Source organism: Buteo buteo, chromosome 4, assembly GCF_964188355.1.
Source record: "Buteo buteo chromosome 4, bButBut1.hap1.1, whole genome shotgun sequence".
NCBI lineage: Eukaryota > Metazoa > Chordata > Aves > Accipitriformes > Accipitridae > Buteo > Buteo buteo.
Genome location: NC_134174.1, coordinates 13,685,319 through 13,703,701, shown reverse-complemented (window position 1 = coordinate 13,703,701; position 18,383 = coordinate 13,685,319). Strand labels below are relative to the sequence as shown.

At 39.5% G+C, this 18,383-nt stretch overlaps 2 protein-coding genes across 9 annotated transcripts in view; one reads left to right on the top strand and one right to left on the bottom strand.

Moving 5' to 3' along the window:
- Positions 1-4,794, top strand: part of FBXL13 (F-box and leucine rich repeat protein 13) — a 93,893-nt gene extending 89,099 nt beyond the window's left edge. For all 5 annotated transcript variants that reach the window (XM_075024777.1, XM_075024776.1, XM_075024778.1 and 2 more), the window contains one exon: positions 4,659-4,794. In XM_075024777.1, the coding sequence (XP_074880878.1) occupies positions 4,659-4,794 (136 nt within the window). The remainder of the gene's footprint in view (positions 1-4,658) is intronic.
- Positions 3,273-18,383, bottom strand: part of FAM185A (family with sequence similarity 185 member A) — a 51,116-nt gene continuing 36,005 nt past the window's right edge. Inside the window, exons 7-9 of one of the 4 annotated variants that reach the window (XM_075024790.1) lie at positions 17,161-17,295; positions 7,657-7,774; positions 3,273-3,397 (exon numbers count right to left, since the gene is read on the bottom strand). In XM_075024790.1, the coding sequence (XP_074880891.1) occupies positions 7,659-7,774; positions 17,161-17,295 (251 nt within the window). In that variant the 3' untranslated portion in view covers positions 3,273-3,397; positions 7,657-7,658. Of the gene's footprint in view, positions 3,398-4,974; positions 5,729-6,815; positions 7,775-17,160; positions 17,296-18,383 lie in introns of those variants that run through there. The other 3 variants (XM_075024789.1, XM_075024791.1, XM_075024788.1) reach the window with 3 other exon arrangements.

Genomic DNA, 18,383 nt, shown 5'->3' with positions numbered 1-18,383 from the left:
CTTCTGCCAATAACTACATCAAAAGCACAGTAAAATATGGCAGTGATTCTACAGTAGTCTTGCAGTAGCTTTTCAACGACATCAAATGCAATGACAATACTGTCACTAATATGTCACAATATATTTTTATACAAGTATGTATTTCATTCACAATCTGTATGTTTTTAGTAATGAATAATAAGCAACAGATTGTCAGAAAAATGAACAGGGCTTCATTCTCTGTTTTCAGACTAACTCTTAAAACCTTATTCAGGTTCTTAGAATTTCACAGCATATAGAGGAGAAGGCTGGTTTCGGGTGTAATTTATGTTCTGCAGGAGTGAAACCTACATTTCAGAGACATTTCATTCCCTGTTTAAGGAGATGGAAGAGGACATCTATGTAAAAATCAGATTAATCTGGAGAACTAAACATGCTAGTGGCTTAGGTTCTAAATAAGCAATAGAAGAAATACATTTTTAGTTTAAAGTTGCCCTACAAAATCTATAAATCATGTATACTTTGTTTTGCCAAAGGAATTCCCCATTTATTTATTATTAAACGGTAACCAGTCCTAGCAGTCATCTCTTAATAGACTGAGCCTTGCAAATACTGAGGCATATCTCTTGTATTGTGTCACAATCTTTTTCAAAGTTTTATTTTTACTGTTTCGTTAGATTAAAATAGAAAACATATGGAGCCACAAAGTTCTTCAAGTTTCAGTCCAATGCAGCTTTATAGGAAACAGTTATGAGCATATAAATTGTCCATTCTTTCCAGTATCAGGTAGCTTTTGAGATTACATTTGCCAACATACTAGCCTGGGTCCAGGTTTATTAAATGTTAGGAGAAAAAAAGGTCTGTGGCCTGATACCCTGCTGCATATTTCTGTATCCAGAGGCTAATGACCTTTCAATTAATCCTGTTTCTAAATGCCATAAAGAATCATGGATAATCTACCTGTGGGAGTATATGATACTGGTACAATTGGTTTCTTCTGCTAGAGGAAAAGAAAGCTAACTAACTGCTTTTGAAAATGTGGCTTCTGTAGGAAAAAGTTGTATTGACTGATTCACTTGGGACTAATCCTACAAGAAGTAACACACTGGGATCTTTAGAGGAACACTCCTCATCCCTGTAAAACATTCTCCTTAAATTTCAAAACACAAGTACCATTTAAAGTCAGGTGCAGTGCTGAGAAAGGTGTGGCTCTCCATTAACATTTCTGGGTGCAAAATGAGAAAGGAAATCTGCCATTGCCTTGAGAAGCCAGCCAGCCTTTTGCTCTCACCAAATTGCATCTCATCTGTAAGTTTGGTTCCACCAAAAGCTGTTCTTTGAGCACAAAATGAAATGCTTCCTTCTTTCTTGTCTGCACTAACATGAAACCAGTTGCATTTCTTTTAAATTAATGACTACTCTGTTAAGAAGTGACTCGCCAACAAATACTATTAAAATTTTTGCCTTTTAAACAGAAATTACATTGGGTTTTAATAGCTACAATACATCTGACATTGGGAGAACATTCTGATTCTGATTTTGGTTTTGTATTTTTTTTTTTTAAATTGTTGTGTTTTCTGATGGTTGCTGTTGGTTAGAAATGAGATTGCAAAAACTTTGTTTTCTTGAAAAAGCAGGATTTCTTAGGTATTATCCAAATATTCAGGTCTCAAGGCAGGAATGATTTGAGAGTCCAACACATGTAATTGGAAATGAAGACGGCCTACACGGGATTTGGTAAAGGACTAAGAATAATTACTCTTAAGTTTTTTCTTGAAGAAGCAACAAAAATATCTCACTGTCTTCTCACTGACTGTAAATCACTCTTCAGAAGTGATATGGAGGCTCCTGGAGTGCCAAGTTTCAGCCATCACATGCACTTGAACTGGATGGCATAAAATGATACAACTGCTGCAGCTGACATAGACCTCAGAATACTTCAGATTTTATGTAGTCTTATCACTTTTTGTAACCTGGAGCATGCTTGCAGGATGCTTTCTGCTTTTCCCATTAGCTGCATGCCTCCATCTGCCTCTTCGGCTTAATTTCTCCTGCATTAGCACTATAAACAATTCTTCCATGTTTAAGTTTTTCTTTTCCATTACCTTTTCCTCTTGATTGTTTTTTGTAACCTCATCTCAAAAAGCCTTTTTCAAAACCTCTGCTTTTTATTATAATGGAACCAGTCAAACATTTCTGAATTTTGGAATAGCTCAGAATTCAGAGTGTGATGCAGAACTGAATTTCCTAGCTATCCCCTCTTAGTAAAAGGGATTGAAACTTTGGGTAGGGAGTCAATTATGTATTCCGGTGCTGCTCAAGCTATGTGTTTGGGCCAGTACTTTTGTCTGACTTACTTACACCAAGAGATATTTGCTTTGCCAAAGATAATTGTAATTACTTGCTGAACCGCTTTTATTCATCAGTGTGCTCATTTAAGACACTATATAAATAAACAAGCAGGCTCTATCATAGTACAGTATATCTTAAATAAATGATCTGTTTTGCCATGTGTTGATGACTAATGAATGGCTGTTTCTGGCAAACTAATCAACTGTAGCTCCATGCATGGGACAGCATAAGTTTCCAAAAAATAGTAATGGCTCCCCTTATACACACTTCAGACAGCCACCATACATTGCAGTTTCCATGAAAAACAGGAATTTGGACTTGGATGAGTTGATTTTTTTATTTTATAGCTTAGAACTTATAGCTCATATAAATTGTGCACACATTCCTCAATGGCACAGGCCTCCCTAATATAAAAACAGATACAGCCTTGTGTGGATGTGGTTCATACAGTGTGTCAGTGTTAGATTTTTTTAAAAAAGTATCCTGCAGCAGTTGAAAAGGAGCCCTGCTTGCTTCACTAATGTTGTCCCTTTTGCACCCCTCCCTGCTTCCCCTTTCCTGCTGTGGTGGTGCAAGCTTTACAGCTGTGTGTGTCTGCCTCTTTTGTAACCATCATCTTCAGCGTTTTCACTTTGGGGGAAAAAAAATACTGTAGTAGCATTACTGGCAGATAACAGACCACTTTAATTTGGATTTTTTTTTTTCTATTATCATCTGGATGCCATATATTATGTTCTGTTACAAAGCTTAGGAAATTGGCTAGCAGGGAGAAAGACTACCTTGCTGCAGCTGTGACACACCAGATCAGGTTGAATCTCCTGAAGAGAACGGGAGATGTAGAGAGCTGGCTCTTTCCCAACGAGCACATGAGTACGCTCAGCCCGGGGGAGCGTTCTGGAGTGCAAGAGCCAGCGATGGGGGGAGGCGGGTGCTCTGCGCAGCTGGTAGCAGGCTGACAGCCAAGTTACAGAAGTGATGGAAAGAAAGAGACGTTCAAAAGACTGGAAGTGGCCAGTTGAATTTCTTCAGCTTGGGAAGGCAGTGAAAGTTGCTGGACTGATACTGCCTGGAAAGAAGGGAGAGTTACTTTTCAACTTCTTCTTAGGGTGTCTCACTCAGCAGGCCTGATTTTCTCCTATTTCTGTGTCATTTTGCTCTAGTTCATTGTTTTTGTGTTCCAACGCTGCGAAGGGGCAGTGGACACAAAATGCTGAGGGAGCTCAGAGGGATCATGGGTGGTTTTTGACATGGTAAGCAGTTCTCTTCTGGTTCAGCTATCACAGAAGCTGCAAAAGACAGCCCTGGGGTGAGCTTGGGGCCAGTGCAGGTAACAGTAAGGCTCTGTGACACTGCCCTTTGCGTATCCAATTCCGTTTCAGAAACAATACACTTTAAAAAGAGGTGGGTGACAGAAGATAACTACAAGTGGAGAGGTTAGCCAAAAAGAAAGCAGAAGGTGAACCAGGAAAGGGTAGAAATACTTAGGTTCCACAGAGACTGTTCAAAGAAAAAAACAGTGACTATAACCTTCCTATATAGCTATGAAAAACCACTCTGGAGACTTTGTGACATCTTTTGATCTGTTTTATTTATCTTGTTTGGTGTTATGTTGTCTTCAAAAAGCAATGCTATTATTCCAATGGCATTGCCACCTCAGTCCCAAAAATCTGTGTTTTAGGCTCCCCAGTCCAGACAGACACTGACATGCTAGAGCAAGTGCAGATGAGGGCCACCAAGGCCATTAAAGGCCTGGAGCCCATGATGTGTAAAGGGAGGCTGAAAGAATTGCTTTGCTCAGCCACAAGAAGGGAAGGCTGTGGCTGGGAGAGACCTTATTGCTGTCTATATCTCTGATCAGAGGACACAGAAGAGAAGACACAGCCAGACTGTTCTCAAAGGTGCACTGATAGAACAAGTGGCATATGTAAAGTTCTGATTACGTACAAGGGAACTACTTTTTTAGTCAGAAGGCTAGTCAAGTCAAACACTTGAACATGATCCCAGAGAGGCTGTGCAACCTTCATCCCTAGAGATACTCAGAACTCAGCTGGCAAAGCCATGACCCACCTGGTCTAGTTGGATCCATTTAGAGCAAGACCAGGATTAAATATCTCCAGAGGCCCCTTCCAACCTAATTTATTCTGTGACTCTATGGTCTAACCAATTATCTTCTTTTTTAGTTTCCACAACACCTCTTATAATATTGATAGCTTCAGCTAAAACAAGGAACTTCTGCTCATTAAACAGCTTTTAGTGTTCTTTGTAGAAACAGCCTCTGCAAAATTTTTTTTTTTACTCTTGTAATTTTTTTTTAACTCTTGTTGCAGACAAGCTGTCTTGAAATATACAGCCAAATTGGAGAAACAAGAACATAATGATGCTGACCCTCCTTCCTGGCTTGGATATGACCGGGATGGTAACATACTCACCTTCACCAACAAACACACATCAGAGCCTGAATAAACAAATTCTTCAAAATGAAAAATGAAGAAACTGCACAACATCTACAGTTCAAGGGTTTTTCACTAGAGCATGAAAAGAACGCTTTATTATTTTTCTTAAAACTAATCATACTTTAATAAAAGGCCGTTTGTTGAATTAGTAAGGAAGCATTGCAAATCTTTCTTGCAGGAGTGTGTATGCCTTCAAGCAAGACAGCCGCACTGAAACATTGCTAACTTTCAGATGTTGATTCAAGCTGTCTTCATCTTTCAATAATGAGAAGTTTTTGTTGTCCTGTGCAGAGTAAGCAATAAATAAATCTGTGTGTGTTTGGGGGTTGTTGTTTGCCATGAAGGTCCTCTCCAGGACATAAATACTCTGACTTCCCACAGAACTTCACACTTGACACGGCTGGTACTCATCAAGTACAGTGTTCTTGAGCAATGAAGAATGGTGAAAAGGTAGTAGCGACTGATTCCTTAATACACAACTATACAGGCACGTTTAAGCACAGTTCTCTACTTCTGAACAGTCACTTGTGCACCCAGAGCCCTAATTCTCATAAAAGCCTCTCAGGCTGAGTTCAACTCCCTAAGTGAGCTGATATTTACATTTGCAGATCGGAACTCCAGGCTGGCTGGCAGGTGAGAAAGTCAGGAGAATCAAAAGAAAAGTAGCATGGATGAAAAGAGTGTTAAAGGATAAATTTTCTCCAGTTACAAGAACATGTCTTCTCATCAAATGGACAAAAAAAAAAAAAAAAAGGCACACATAGGATTTGCCATTCATATCCTAATTACTGATAACCCACTGATCTTTCCTTGTCTAGAGCATAGTACATTTCATCTCGTTATAGCAGAACAAGACATTACTCAAGTGCCTTTGGGGAAACTCCCAAAGATTTGTCTTTCTTCAGCTCATTCTTGATGTTCTAGCTGGTCTCAATGTTTATTAGCTGGAAAAAATATAATCAGAGTAGCTTTAGTGGTAGCACAATTTTCATGATGGCTTACTCTAACTTCTTTAAGCAAGTAACTAACAATCCTAATGTTTAAGTCCAGCTAGTTTTAGAATATGAACGCCTTAGCTTGCTTTCTTTTGAACGTGGAAGAAATAACATGTTTTCTTACTACCTTCTCCCTTAAATTGCTGATGCGTCAGTCCCAAAAAGCACCACCTTAATCACAGAGGTTGACAGGCTTTGTATTCTGGGTGAATAATGGAACCATTAAATGGACTCGATTTTGTGAAATATCTACTACACTGTTTTTATTTTTTAATGCAGTGTGAATTTAGAGGTGGTGCTTTCACTTTGTCTGCAGCAGTGCACAAAAATCATTAGTTTCAAAAATTTTACAGGAAATCTAAAACCATTAAACATTCATTTTGTACCTTTTAAAAGTACAATAATTACTAATAACTGGGAATATTATATTGCTTTTAGTAATAATATTAGTAATGTTTTATATATTAGTGTTTATCTTAAAAATATATATAATTTGACATACACATCAGAGCCCACCTCATCCAAACAAACAGTACACACAACGGCAAACAGAATGTGGAGTTTTTAACCACCCTGAACTATAGTAGAAATGGTGCCCTTGAGTCCATTAGCCAGGGGCAGTTATATGTCTTGGGGAATCCTGTGGGAAAGAAGTTAATTTCATAACATACCATCATGATCTAAAGTACATACACACATATCCACAACTTAAAACCTGAGCTGACACTCTGAACTCTCCTCTGCTACTCTCTATCCACTTGGTTGGCAGGAATTCTGAGATTTCAGTTTAAAAACACAGATTTCAGTACTTCTTTTATAAGGTGCCATATATCTGTATGGAAAGGCTTTTAAAAGCTCCACTTACTGTACTGTGTGTTTGTATTATGGTAACACAAAGTCCTCCACAAAATCATGCATGCCCTTGTGCAGGGTATACATAGTTCCCTCACCTCCCTCCTCTGCCCTTCTGCCTCAAAGAGCTTGCAGTGCTGTCATGTGAGGCTGACAGTAAGTCACTGGAAATGTGGCAAACAAAGAGATTACAGTTCTCATTTATTAGGCCAATACTTCCATTCTTGCACAGCCTTTGCTTTAAGGGAATGTTCATGTGGACTCTTATCTGAAGTCCAGTTGGTGGAGTGTTCCTTCTTGAAATCAGCCAGATCTGTTGCAATTTTGAGTATTTATTGTAAAAGCTTTTCTTTGCAGACGAACAGTAGTAGACATAGCTAGAGTTCTTATTTCTAGCCACAAACAAGTGGTTCAGGATGACACAGAGCAAGTTTTGTCATTTCATGTAAGTAGTTTTACACATACAGTACCCATTGACAAGGCAGAAACTGCTTAGGGGTCAAACACCAGACAAGAAGACCAAATAACTACAGTTCTGACAGTGGTTTTACCCTATCCATGGTACAAATTATTTGGTTGAAGAAAATTCTCTGCATTTTGCATAAACCAGTAGAATTCCCCCAGTACTGAGACATTTAATTCAAAAATATAAAATAGCTTGCAGAGCGTGTCATCTTGGAAGTAAATTTTCATATTTTCAAATACAAGATGTTGAAAATGCTTTTTATTTTTAAATGATGGCTCCAAACTTGTGTTTGAAAGTTACCAGCTTTTAAACTGACATGGTAAGTGGGTCAAGTTATATAAATTCTGAATATGAAAGACCTCATCATTCCTAAAAGGCACTAAAAGTAAACCAGACCTGTTAAGCACCAGCCACTGTCAAGGGCAAATCTTGGGTTAAAATGCCCTCATTTTTAATATTGTTTCTCTCTTATATTAAGAATATATATCAACAAAGTTTCATAATTTTACAGAAATGTTCCATTACAATTTCTTGATTTAATCTCTTTGGCCTATTTCACCTTTAAGAACTCTTCAGCTTGACAGACTGGATCCAGCTTTGGCTTTTAAGACACACCTTCCCGTTTTGTGTGTCAGCCTTAATCCATTTGTCCGTTTCATTCCTTTGATTCATGTGACCTGGAAGAGAAAGTTCCATTTAGCTTAATTTGACACACAGTAAACATGTCATCTTCACATTGCCATTTTTTTCAAGCTCCCTGGAAATACTTAGAAGACTTTTATTTGGTAGAATTTATATCTTTTCAACAGGGGCTTCTGACATCTTATTCTTGATACAGTTTTTTGCATTAATCTGATTTCCCATAATATGTTATTACAATAAAATTGTGGTTTTTATTATATAGTACTGTAAATTTTATTATGGGCTAGGAAATACGTTGTGGTAGGTTGACCCTGGCTGGACACCAGGTGCCCACCAAAGCTGCTCTGTCTCTGCCCCTCTCAGCTGACAGGGGAGAGAAAATATAACAAATGGCTCATGGGTCAAGATAAGGACAGGGAGAGATCACTCACCAATTACCATCACTGGCAAAACAGACTTGACTTAGGGAAAAATTTATTACCAATCAAATCAGAGTAAGATAATGAAAAATAAAACCAAATCTTAAAACACCTTCCCTGCACCCTTCCCTTCTTCCCAGGCACAGCTCCACTCCCAGTTCTCTCTCCCTGCTCCCCCCTAGAGCAGCGCAGGGGGACGGGGAATGGGGGTTGGAGTCAGTTCTCCACACCTTGTCTCTGCCGCTCCTTCCTCCTCAGGGGCAGGACTCATCACTCATCCCCTGCTCCACCGTGGGGTCCTCTCTCCCCAGGCTGCAGGTGGAGATCTGCTCCAGCATGGACCTCCCTGGGCTGCAGGGGGACAGCCTGCCTCACCATGGTCTTCCCCACAGGCTGCAGGGGAATCTCTGCTCCGGCGCCTGGAGCATCTCTTCCCCCTCCTTCTGCACTGACCTGCGGGGCTGTTTCACTCACATGTTCTCACTCCTCTCTCCAGCTGCAGTTGCTGTCCTGTGCAGTCACTTTTTCCCCTTCTTAAATCTGTTCTCCCAGAGGCGCTACCACCATCACTGATGGGCTCAGCCTTGGCCAGCGGCGGGTCCGTCTTAGAGCCGGCTGGCATTGGCTCTGTCGAACATGGGGGAAGCTTCTAGCAGCTTCTCACATAAGCCACCCCTGTAGCCACCTGGCTACCAAAACTTTGCCATTCAAACCCAATACATAGGTCTACATTAGACATTATTCTGGCCAAGTAATTTGAAAAGTTTTAATCTTTATTGTAAACACAGAAAAGAGACATGGGAAAGACCTGATTTTCCAGATGACCAGACATGTTGCTGCAATTACTGCTTTCTTATGATAATGGCTTAAAAAACCAAAAACCCCGAGATGGCTGTTGTCTTACATATTTCACATAAACTTAGTATGCACGATCATGCTCTGAAAAGCTCACCATGTAACAGACAAAGAAGAAAGTTCAACTTACTCTCATTTTACAGTTAAGAAACTAAGGCCAAGAGAGAATAAGTCACCTTCCAAATTTATACAGAAGATTTATGACCAAATTGGGAATTAAACTGGGATCTTTTAAGTCCCAAATCAGTGCCTCTATCACAGGATCAACCTTCTCTTTGGTTTATCTTTACAAAATATCTTTTATTATTACTTTAGCGTTCGTGTGACTGAGTGAATTCTAAGTTTAGAACTAATTTGAGCCTGGAATAGCATGAGGGATGGCAGGGAAGCAGATTCTGAAGCAACTTTGCAAACATGCTCTGCTCTGACCTATAACACAGCTGAAATTAAATTTTGGCCACATCAAGAACAGTGGCAAAACTCCAACTGACATCACTGTATCAGTTTCCACAACTCAAGCCTATGCACCAAAACTTTTCAATAGCATTTCAGTACTTCTAAGTGAGATTAATTTAAGGTTATGGGCCAAACCCACATCAATTCACTAGCAGGCTGAGGTACTGTTTAGAAGTATGGGATTTTCAGGAGTCCAACACTGTCAGAGTTCTCCCACTGAATGAAGAGGTATTTCAGTGTCCTTTGTTATCAGACTACAACATGCCTTCAAGGATCTCCATGTGGATGTCTAGTGCAATTTCTGCACTCCTGACTGCTCCAGGCAGCAGCAGTCTCAGTCGCACTCAGTATCATTCCTACTGCAAGGGAGAATCTACAGTTCTACTCTCCATCTAGTTATGGACTTAAATATTTGATGATCATCACAGAGTTCAACAGATGTTTTTGCTGTACATAAAATCTGTTAAAATCTGAAACTTCAATTCCTCAGAAAACTTTCCTGAATCATCGATTTGCAATAGTACTGTATGAGAGAATACAGAACAAATTAAAACAAAATCTATCTTTTAAGTAGAGGTAGCCCTTAAAACATTAGATCAGTTTGAATTTTAAACAGGAAATAGCCTCCAGGTATCAAAAAAATGAACCAACAAGGAAGCATAAAGGAAAATTTCAGTTGATCCCCTTAACAGAGTTGTAGAGCACTGAAAATACAGCTTTTTTTTTTTTCCTAAGGAGAGAGGACACAATAAATGCAGGGCAGAGATGTATTTCCAGAAAGCACATATTGGAGAGCTTGGTCCCAGTTCCTCATGTTTTTGTCGCTGTGGTTTGTACTTCTGTACAAGGAACAAACACTGAAGTACAGAATCAGCCTTGTAAATGAACAGTTTCATTCACTGCTTATGCCCTGCTACACTTTTGCTAAACAGTTACAGAAGAGTTTTGAGGAAACACAGAAACAAATTAGCAAGAGCTGTTTAAAGTTTGGTTGTTGTCTGAGCTCTGCTTCTCATTTTGCATTTGCTATGTGAACTTAAAAAACTGTTTTGCTCCTCATGCTTCTTTTGGAGATTTGCCTGTGAAGGGAATGCAGAAAATATCAAACTGCCTGCAGGAAAATAAGTGTCAAGTTCCACTCCTTAGGGATGAAGATCTTCAAACTATTCTAAGGTTATTAAGCCTATTGCCAGTAGCAGGTTCAAATCAAGCTTAAGATATTCAAATAGCTTTGTGTATGAGGTGCTAATCAAGCAACAAGGTTTAGTTTGAGACCTTTTGATGACAGTTTGGTCTTAGCTGTGCTCACTGCCTGTAATCTGAATACTGTGGGAACATAAATGGATTTTGAGGATGACTTTGCTAGCATGATTAAATTGCTAAAGCCAACAGCCTGCTGAATTGAGAATAAGGGGGGGGGGAATTTCTTTTCAAAACCCACCAGTTGAGACAACAGCATGAACTCAGGAGAAGATAGATGCACTGGTATGCTGCATAGCCACCTTTTCAGTTTAACGCCCAGGAAAATGTTTGCGTTGTTTTGGGTTTTGTTTTTTTTACAGAACTTTATACAGTCAAGTACTGACTGTTTATTTGCTTGCCTTCCTGGAGACTAGAGAAGTTAGAGAGCTCTATTTTCATATCATAAAACACACAAAGAGAAGCATATTTTAAATGCTGCTCATTGGTGTTGTTAGGACTGTGGTATATCTCAAAAAGGCTGTGAACAGCTTGAGTTAAATGCAAGCTGAAACCAATAAAAATCTGTAGGATAGCATGTCATCTAATGCGTTTTATAAAAGTTGGATGAACTTTGTATTTGACTTGAAGGAATGTAATCTTTTCCAGATACAACCTGGGTCTTTGCTTTTTTAAGATACTGCTTAAGAAACAAGGCTTCACAGAGGGACAGTGTTTAGAGGGACACTAAAACAAAGCTCTTCCCACTCAATTCTAGTGGCAAAGAGTCAATAAAAATTGCTTCTAGGAAAGAAGGAAAGTTTTGAAGAAGTGCCTTGAGAACAGAGAAAACAGGGAGGGACATGGCAGCAGATAGTGTTACTCCTGGGATCAGAACCGTAACTCTGAATGCAACAGACCCAAGTCAGCTGCACAGTGGGAGAAGTGCTACACTCAGCTGTTAAGTTTCAGAAGAAACAAGTTTCAGCAGACTGCCAGAATACAAGCTCTTTCAGTTATTTCCCTTCTAAAGGTAAGTTGCTTCCCTCACATTACTCACTGCCCCTTCAGCTGTGTTTGTATTTATCCCTGGAACTCCATGCAGCTAGAAACACAGAAATTACCTTAAAGTAAACAATATAGAATTTCTGATAACAAAAGCACTTAAACACATCTGTAAAGCCTTGTACACAGTGTATGAGACTCATACAGTCAGCTCCCTCCTTTCACACTGGCTTTGAAGCAACCCTACAGGGTAAGTCCACAGCACCTCAGAGGCTGCTCTCCCAGTACTACCATATGAGAAGCCATTCTGTGAGCAGTGAGAAGTTATTCCTGAAGGACATCAAGGTAGGAAACATCTGTCTAAATTCCCTATGTTCCAGAGGGGAATCCAGATCTAACCTCAGGCAGACATGAAAGCCTTATTATTCCAGTGCATGCCTGAGCAAATGATTGTTGTAAGGAGAAAAGTGCTTCTCACCACAATCTACCTGGAGAACCAAACAGTGAAAAGACTTGAGGTTATTAAGAAAAAACCAGAAAGTCAGAGATAGGACAGTGGTATTGTTGTCTTTTCAAGGGAATCTGGTAATTAGACAGGCTGACTCTCTCCAGAGGCACATGAGGAAGAAGGCCATCTATGGAGTTTCTAGTGATCAAAAGAATAATTGGATGCTGGATCAATGCAAAAGGTAGAGGGCAACATCTATCTGGAAACTTTCACAGGAAAAAGGGAGTTAGAGAAGACAATAGGAGATTCTTCTCCATCCCCAGGACAGACATCTGAGGGAAGGTATATACTAACATGAAAGACAACGCCCTATTACCTATGTGCATGTCACCAGAAGACATGGCTCAGAGGAACACTGTTCAGTTGTGGCTCAGCAAAGCTCTAGTGCTGTAGCTGGGGTGGGATTAGTACCAGAGGCTAAAAATCCTGTTAAGTGCTGCAACTGCTGTCACGCTGGATGAAACAGGGAGCAAGAATGTCTTGACTTGGGAGAAGACAATCATTCCCAAAGAGTATGTTCTTTGTCAGAGGAAGGAAAAATATGAAGAGGTTGGTTTGCCAACTTGAGAAAGTAACAATAAGGAGACACAATAACCTACAAACATAAACATCCACAGCCTCTGAGAAGCACCTGTGACACTGCAGGACTTTTAGCAAGGAAACACATACAAGTGCTGAAAACCAGATGGAGTACCTGACTGCCAAAGCTAAAATCTCACTCAGCACCAAGCAGATGGATGGCATCAGGTCAAAGGTTACCACTGGATATGAACTTGGCACTAGAACTGAGGCCAGGGAGGGAAAAAGATCTGGAATCAGATGAGTCTCTGGCACCACTCGGGGATGGAAGATTTACATGTTTTCAAGAAGGAAAAAAAAGTGCGTATGTGGGGGGAAGTTAACATTCCAGACAATTATATTTGGAAATTGACACCATCAACTACAAGGATCCAAAGAAAGTCTCTGAATGATTGCAAGACTTTTTCCAGCAACCTTACAGCTGTCAACACACAAGCCTGCAATCAAAGTGGGCAGAAGCGTGCCCACTGGCTGCATTCAATTAGTCCCTAAATTTATCCATCCACATCTCATAACCTTCCTTTGGAGCAGGTGGGAGCAGATGGTCACATCAACTTAGGACAAGAGAAAAACAGGGCTGAAAGCATTGTATTTAACCTGACATCCTTGTTTGTCATGAAGAACATGCCTGTTTTTCACAGTCTGCAGTACTGACAGTCCTATGGCCTCACCAGACACAAGTGCTTACTACCAGAAAGTTTATCTATGTAGCTAAGTTTTCTTTACCATAAGGTCAAATCATAATTTCTAATCCTATCACCAGTAGACAGAGAATGATTTCTTTCATCTCTGCAGCAATTTCTTATGTACTGGAAAAATACACCTTATTTTCCCTTAGTCTTCTCTTCTTTAGACAAAAACACCACTTTTTTTTAGTCTTCCCTCATTAATCATGTTTTTAGGCCTCTGATAACGTGTTCTCCTTTGGAGTCTCTGCAGTTGTCCACATCCTTTTTTTGAAGTACAGTAGTTAAAACTGGACACATTCCAGCAAAGTATTACTAATGCCATGCAAAGCCAAGGGATTATTTTGAGTTTTACAGAATAATCATGTTAATACACTGTTTATTTTTTTTTCCAACTGTGTAACATAATTGTTTCCTGTTTACTGATGGTTTTTATTGAAATATTCCTCCTCTTGGGAGCACACAGGTCATTATTCCTACCTTTGTACTTTGAACTTAAAATGACTTATTGGAAAAATGACCTAAAAAGCATATAAATCAATATTATCTGAATTTTATCCTTGCCCTTCAACATGTTTGTATCCCCTTTGACACGACAACCTCCTAAGCTCTTTCTGCTTAAATATTTGGCACTTTTTAGCCTGCTACCATTCCTCTCACCATATATAGTATGAGGTACGGTTAATGATGTCTACAGGCTTCTTAAATCAGCTGATTTAAGAATACAGGCTGACCTGGAGACATGGTGAAGGCACAGACATTGAGCAGCAAGGGCTTCCCTCTTTGCCAGCAAAAGGAAAAGAATGCCTTGACATGATTACAATCAGAAATTACTGGAGTTAACACAAACACTCTCAAACTAGGCAGCCAAACAAACGCTTTCACAGATGGAAGCTGTACCAGCACTTAGCATGAAAAATCTGTTTTTATAACAGATTTCATTATACCATACATACTACTACTAAGAATGCCTACTGATGTCAATGGAAACATGCCTTATCCTTGCAAATTACTCTGAAGAGTAAACTCCTTGGCACTGCTCTCTAGTTCCTTCCCTTCCTCCGCAAGTATCCCAATTTTGCGGTAAAGTGCCTTCCTTTTTTGCAGAGCAAAACACCTTTTCACACTCTCATCACTGTGCCTCTAGAACACTCACTCCAGGCTTTCACCTTCTCGCTTTGACTAAATCCTGCTCTATTCCTTGGGCACCTTTCAAAACCCTGGATGTGACTGCTTGTGGGACTGTAGTGTTCTGACTTCCCCACTCAGCACGGGAATGGGAGCCATGAAGCAAGGTGATGACATACATCATAATGGCTGGAACAGCAGTAGGGAAGGCTTTCCCAGAGCAGGTGATCGACTAGGTGAATGTTTACCCAAGGCACAGAACTCTACCTTGTCTTCCCATTGGAGTAACATCTCTCACAATAGTCCCAGAGGCAAGTAAAGCTTCCTGAAAGCAGCCAGTTCCTGTGTTATCCACATGAGAACTGGCCAGTTTCTGAAAAATCTTCTATTTTTAAACTAACCTTTGAACTCAGAAGCATAAAAATCTAAACTGCCATGCTCTTGTGATAGAGTTTTTTTTCTACTTGGCAAAACCCCTCTCCAATCTCCATTTTATAATTCTTCTGTTACAGCAGAAGGAGCTATAGACTCTGTACCTAAAACTTCAATGGTGGATAATGGTTTCATGATATAGAAACAATATTAAATGATTTTAAATTATTTCAGAATCTACTTGTACAAGAAAATTCTCAAATATCAACTTTAAGAGGAAGAGGTTGTTGAGAATGAGGTGGGGGACAAGTGCTTGGACTGCAGAAAGAATACACTGTCCCCACAGGATAAGGTAAAGAGAATTAGAAGCAGGAAGCATCTCCCTTGCTATGCCAAAGGAATGTTACTGACTTGACAAAGAAAAGGGAGGCACTGTTCTCAACACAGTAAGAAAAGGAGCAAAGCACACATTAAAACCATGTACTTCATCTCCCTTCAGGTTTGTTGCTTCTCACTGACCAGTGAAGAAAAGGGAGCAGAAAGCTGCTATAAATCATTGGTTACATTATGAGAAAAAACACTCAAAGCTAAATGCCAGGTATACAGATAGATGAAGACACATTACTTCAGGCCAGCAGTAGCTCAGCTGAATTGTGTCCTGCAGAAAATCCATTCCAGGGTCTATTTTTCATTCACCTGTATTACGATCAATTTAGATCTACATTTAATAAAGTCTTTGTGCAATGCTGTAACCTCTTTAAACAACCAATAATCAGTGGCCTAAAGCTGTTGCCTCTGCATAATTCTTGCCGATTTCCATGCCTTTGGGATATGTATATGTGAGGGTTAACTAATCAGAGCTGCTTTTGGCCTCAACTGCCAAGATCCTTTCCATACAGAATGGTGGGTTGAAAACTTGCATCCGCTTCAGTGATGACTGTCCTATGTAAACACTGATTGGGTCACGAAACCAGAGAAGCCATTCAGCTGCATATATTTGAAACACCACTCTTATCTTTAATGTTGCCAGAATAACAAGATGACTGACTGGCCAGTGGTCATACTTCACTGGGAGAAACATTGTTTTATTACTGCGGCAATTCATTCTGTAGAGCCTTGCTGGAATCTGGAGTCCTTCCACAGGTTTCTAGCCTGAGAACTTCTAACCATGGTTTTAAGAAAATTTGTATTTAATAACCACTAGTAAATTTAAATGCTAGTTACTGTTCAAGACAGGAAGAGATACACCTATACATTTCAAGACTACTATTTTATATAAGCAGGATACATATTAAAATTATGTACATCCACTTCCAATATTTCCTGACTTTGAGATTATCATCTTACGTAGGGAGGAAAAGAAGTTTTGTGCATATTTTTCTTTGGTTTTAAACATAAGAAAACTCAAAGCCCCACCCAATCTGCTATCATAGCAGGTCATACTGACATAGCACGCTCAAAAACAAAGCTGGAGCCTTCAGACACATTACGTTAATGTTTCCGCTTGAGCAAACTTAGTAATTGGTAACAGCAACAGCCTTAACTTCTAGATAAACACGTCTGCAGAGGAGGAGAGAAATATACACCCTGACAATGAATTGTACAAATGTTTTCTAAAGCAGGAAACAGCAAGACTTGGGATTCCCGAGTTCAATTTGAAATGCATTAGAAGAACATTTCCAGTAATTGCAGACACCTTTCGAGGTACTCTATTCCTCCATGCTCCAGATTCTTCTGCTCTTCTCCTAGCTATCTCTCACCCATCATTTCTCAGTCTATCCTGCACTGTTTAACATTTATACTGTACATTTACAAATATGCCATATATCCCTCTTACTTCGCCCTCCCACCCAACAGATACACAGAGAAAACTTTTCATTATATTTTTAACAGACATTCCCTGGCAATTTATTATATTTGACTGTCTAAGCCAACAAAGCAATGGGTCAAATTCAGCCTTGGATTACCTCCCACAAATTCACTGGAATAATGCTGAGGATGAATTTGGCTCCAAGACTTTTGTTAGAGAAGCAGTTGTTTGCACTCAGTCATTTACCAAACAAAACGAAAAAGTTGTCTAGTAACATGGGGAGTACAATGGCACAAGCAAACATTTGAACCTGAAACAGATGAAAGAAGAAGATGCCAAGAGCAATAAACTCATAAGGAAACATGGATGCCTTTGACTAAGGCCAGACAGACATTTATTGGAAGCCAAGATTAGTAAGCCTTACCACTTATAGTTACGTGATCATCTTTGGAGGCACTCTGTGTTTCTTTTAACTGGATCTCTGAGCTCACATCCACTTTTCTTCCAGACAACTGTAAATAGGCTTTGAGAGAGGCAGGTACCTTGACTGTAATAGAGCCTGGTATAAGTTTAAATGAAAGCTAGTTAGTTTAACATTGAGATCAAAGCATGAAACAGGCAATTTTTTAGCTAACTTAAATCAAATCATCATTTGTTGTTGTTTTTGTTTTTTTTAAGAGCCTTCAGACACAGTAACCTCTTTTTTTTTGTGTCTGAAAGAACAAATGAAGATATCTTAATTTATCATAAACAGAATACTGTATGTCACATGTGGAAAATGGTGTCACTATTTCCCTCGCAAACATGAAAACTAACATTGACATATACTGCTAGCAATGGTGCTTGGTAGAGGATCTTACTACAGGAATGGTCAAGGGAAGCAAACCTAATAGATCTCACAAGTATTATAACTTCAGTTTCATCTTCTAGTTGCATATTTACACTTATGAGCAAGGATAGGGGATTGGATCTGATGATTAATCCAGCCACTGCATGGCATGTTATGAAAGCACTGCTCCTCTGGAACAATGAGATGCAACTTACATACTGTTAACACTAGCAATTGTCTTTGCTTTACTGCACAGGGCCAGGTGTTCACATCCTTGAACAGATGCAGTCTCAAAAGTGACTAACCAGTTTAGACTATGTATCACTAAAATGTAAACTACTAGCAAAATGGCAGCTTTGGTGGCCCAAATAATTCTACCCTTGAGATTAAAAACAGAAATTCTGACTTCTGCTTCCCCTAAATATGTGCTTCTATGCATCAGACTGAAGGCAGATGTTGGGCCCCCAACCTGCCCACATTAGTCATATTTGGAATTACTCAGTCACAGTGTTTGGAAGCTGCGCTCAATGCATTAAAACAAAAACCTACCAAAATTCAGAATACGCTTTCTGTATACATGCTTCTTAGTTTTTGCCCAATTCCAACATTCACTTTAGAAAAACATAACAAGTTTCTTTAAATACGTCCCAAAAGCTGAAGCAGAACATGCTTAGAAAACTGATGTTATAACAACTAAGTAACAGTCAGAAAGCAACCCTAGCTATGCAATTTAAATTCAGCAGAACCACTTGCCTACATCACTCCTGATGAACAAATAACTGTCAGTATAATTTAGGCCTAAATTTTGCTGGATACAC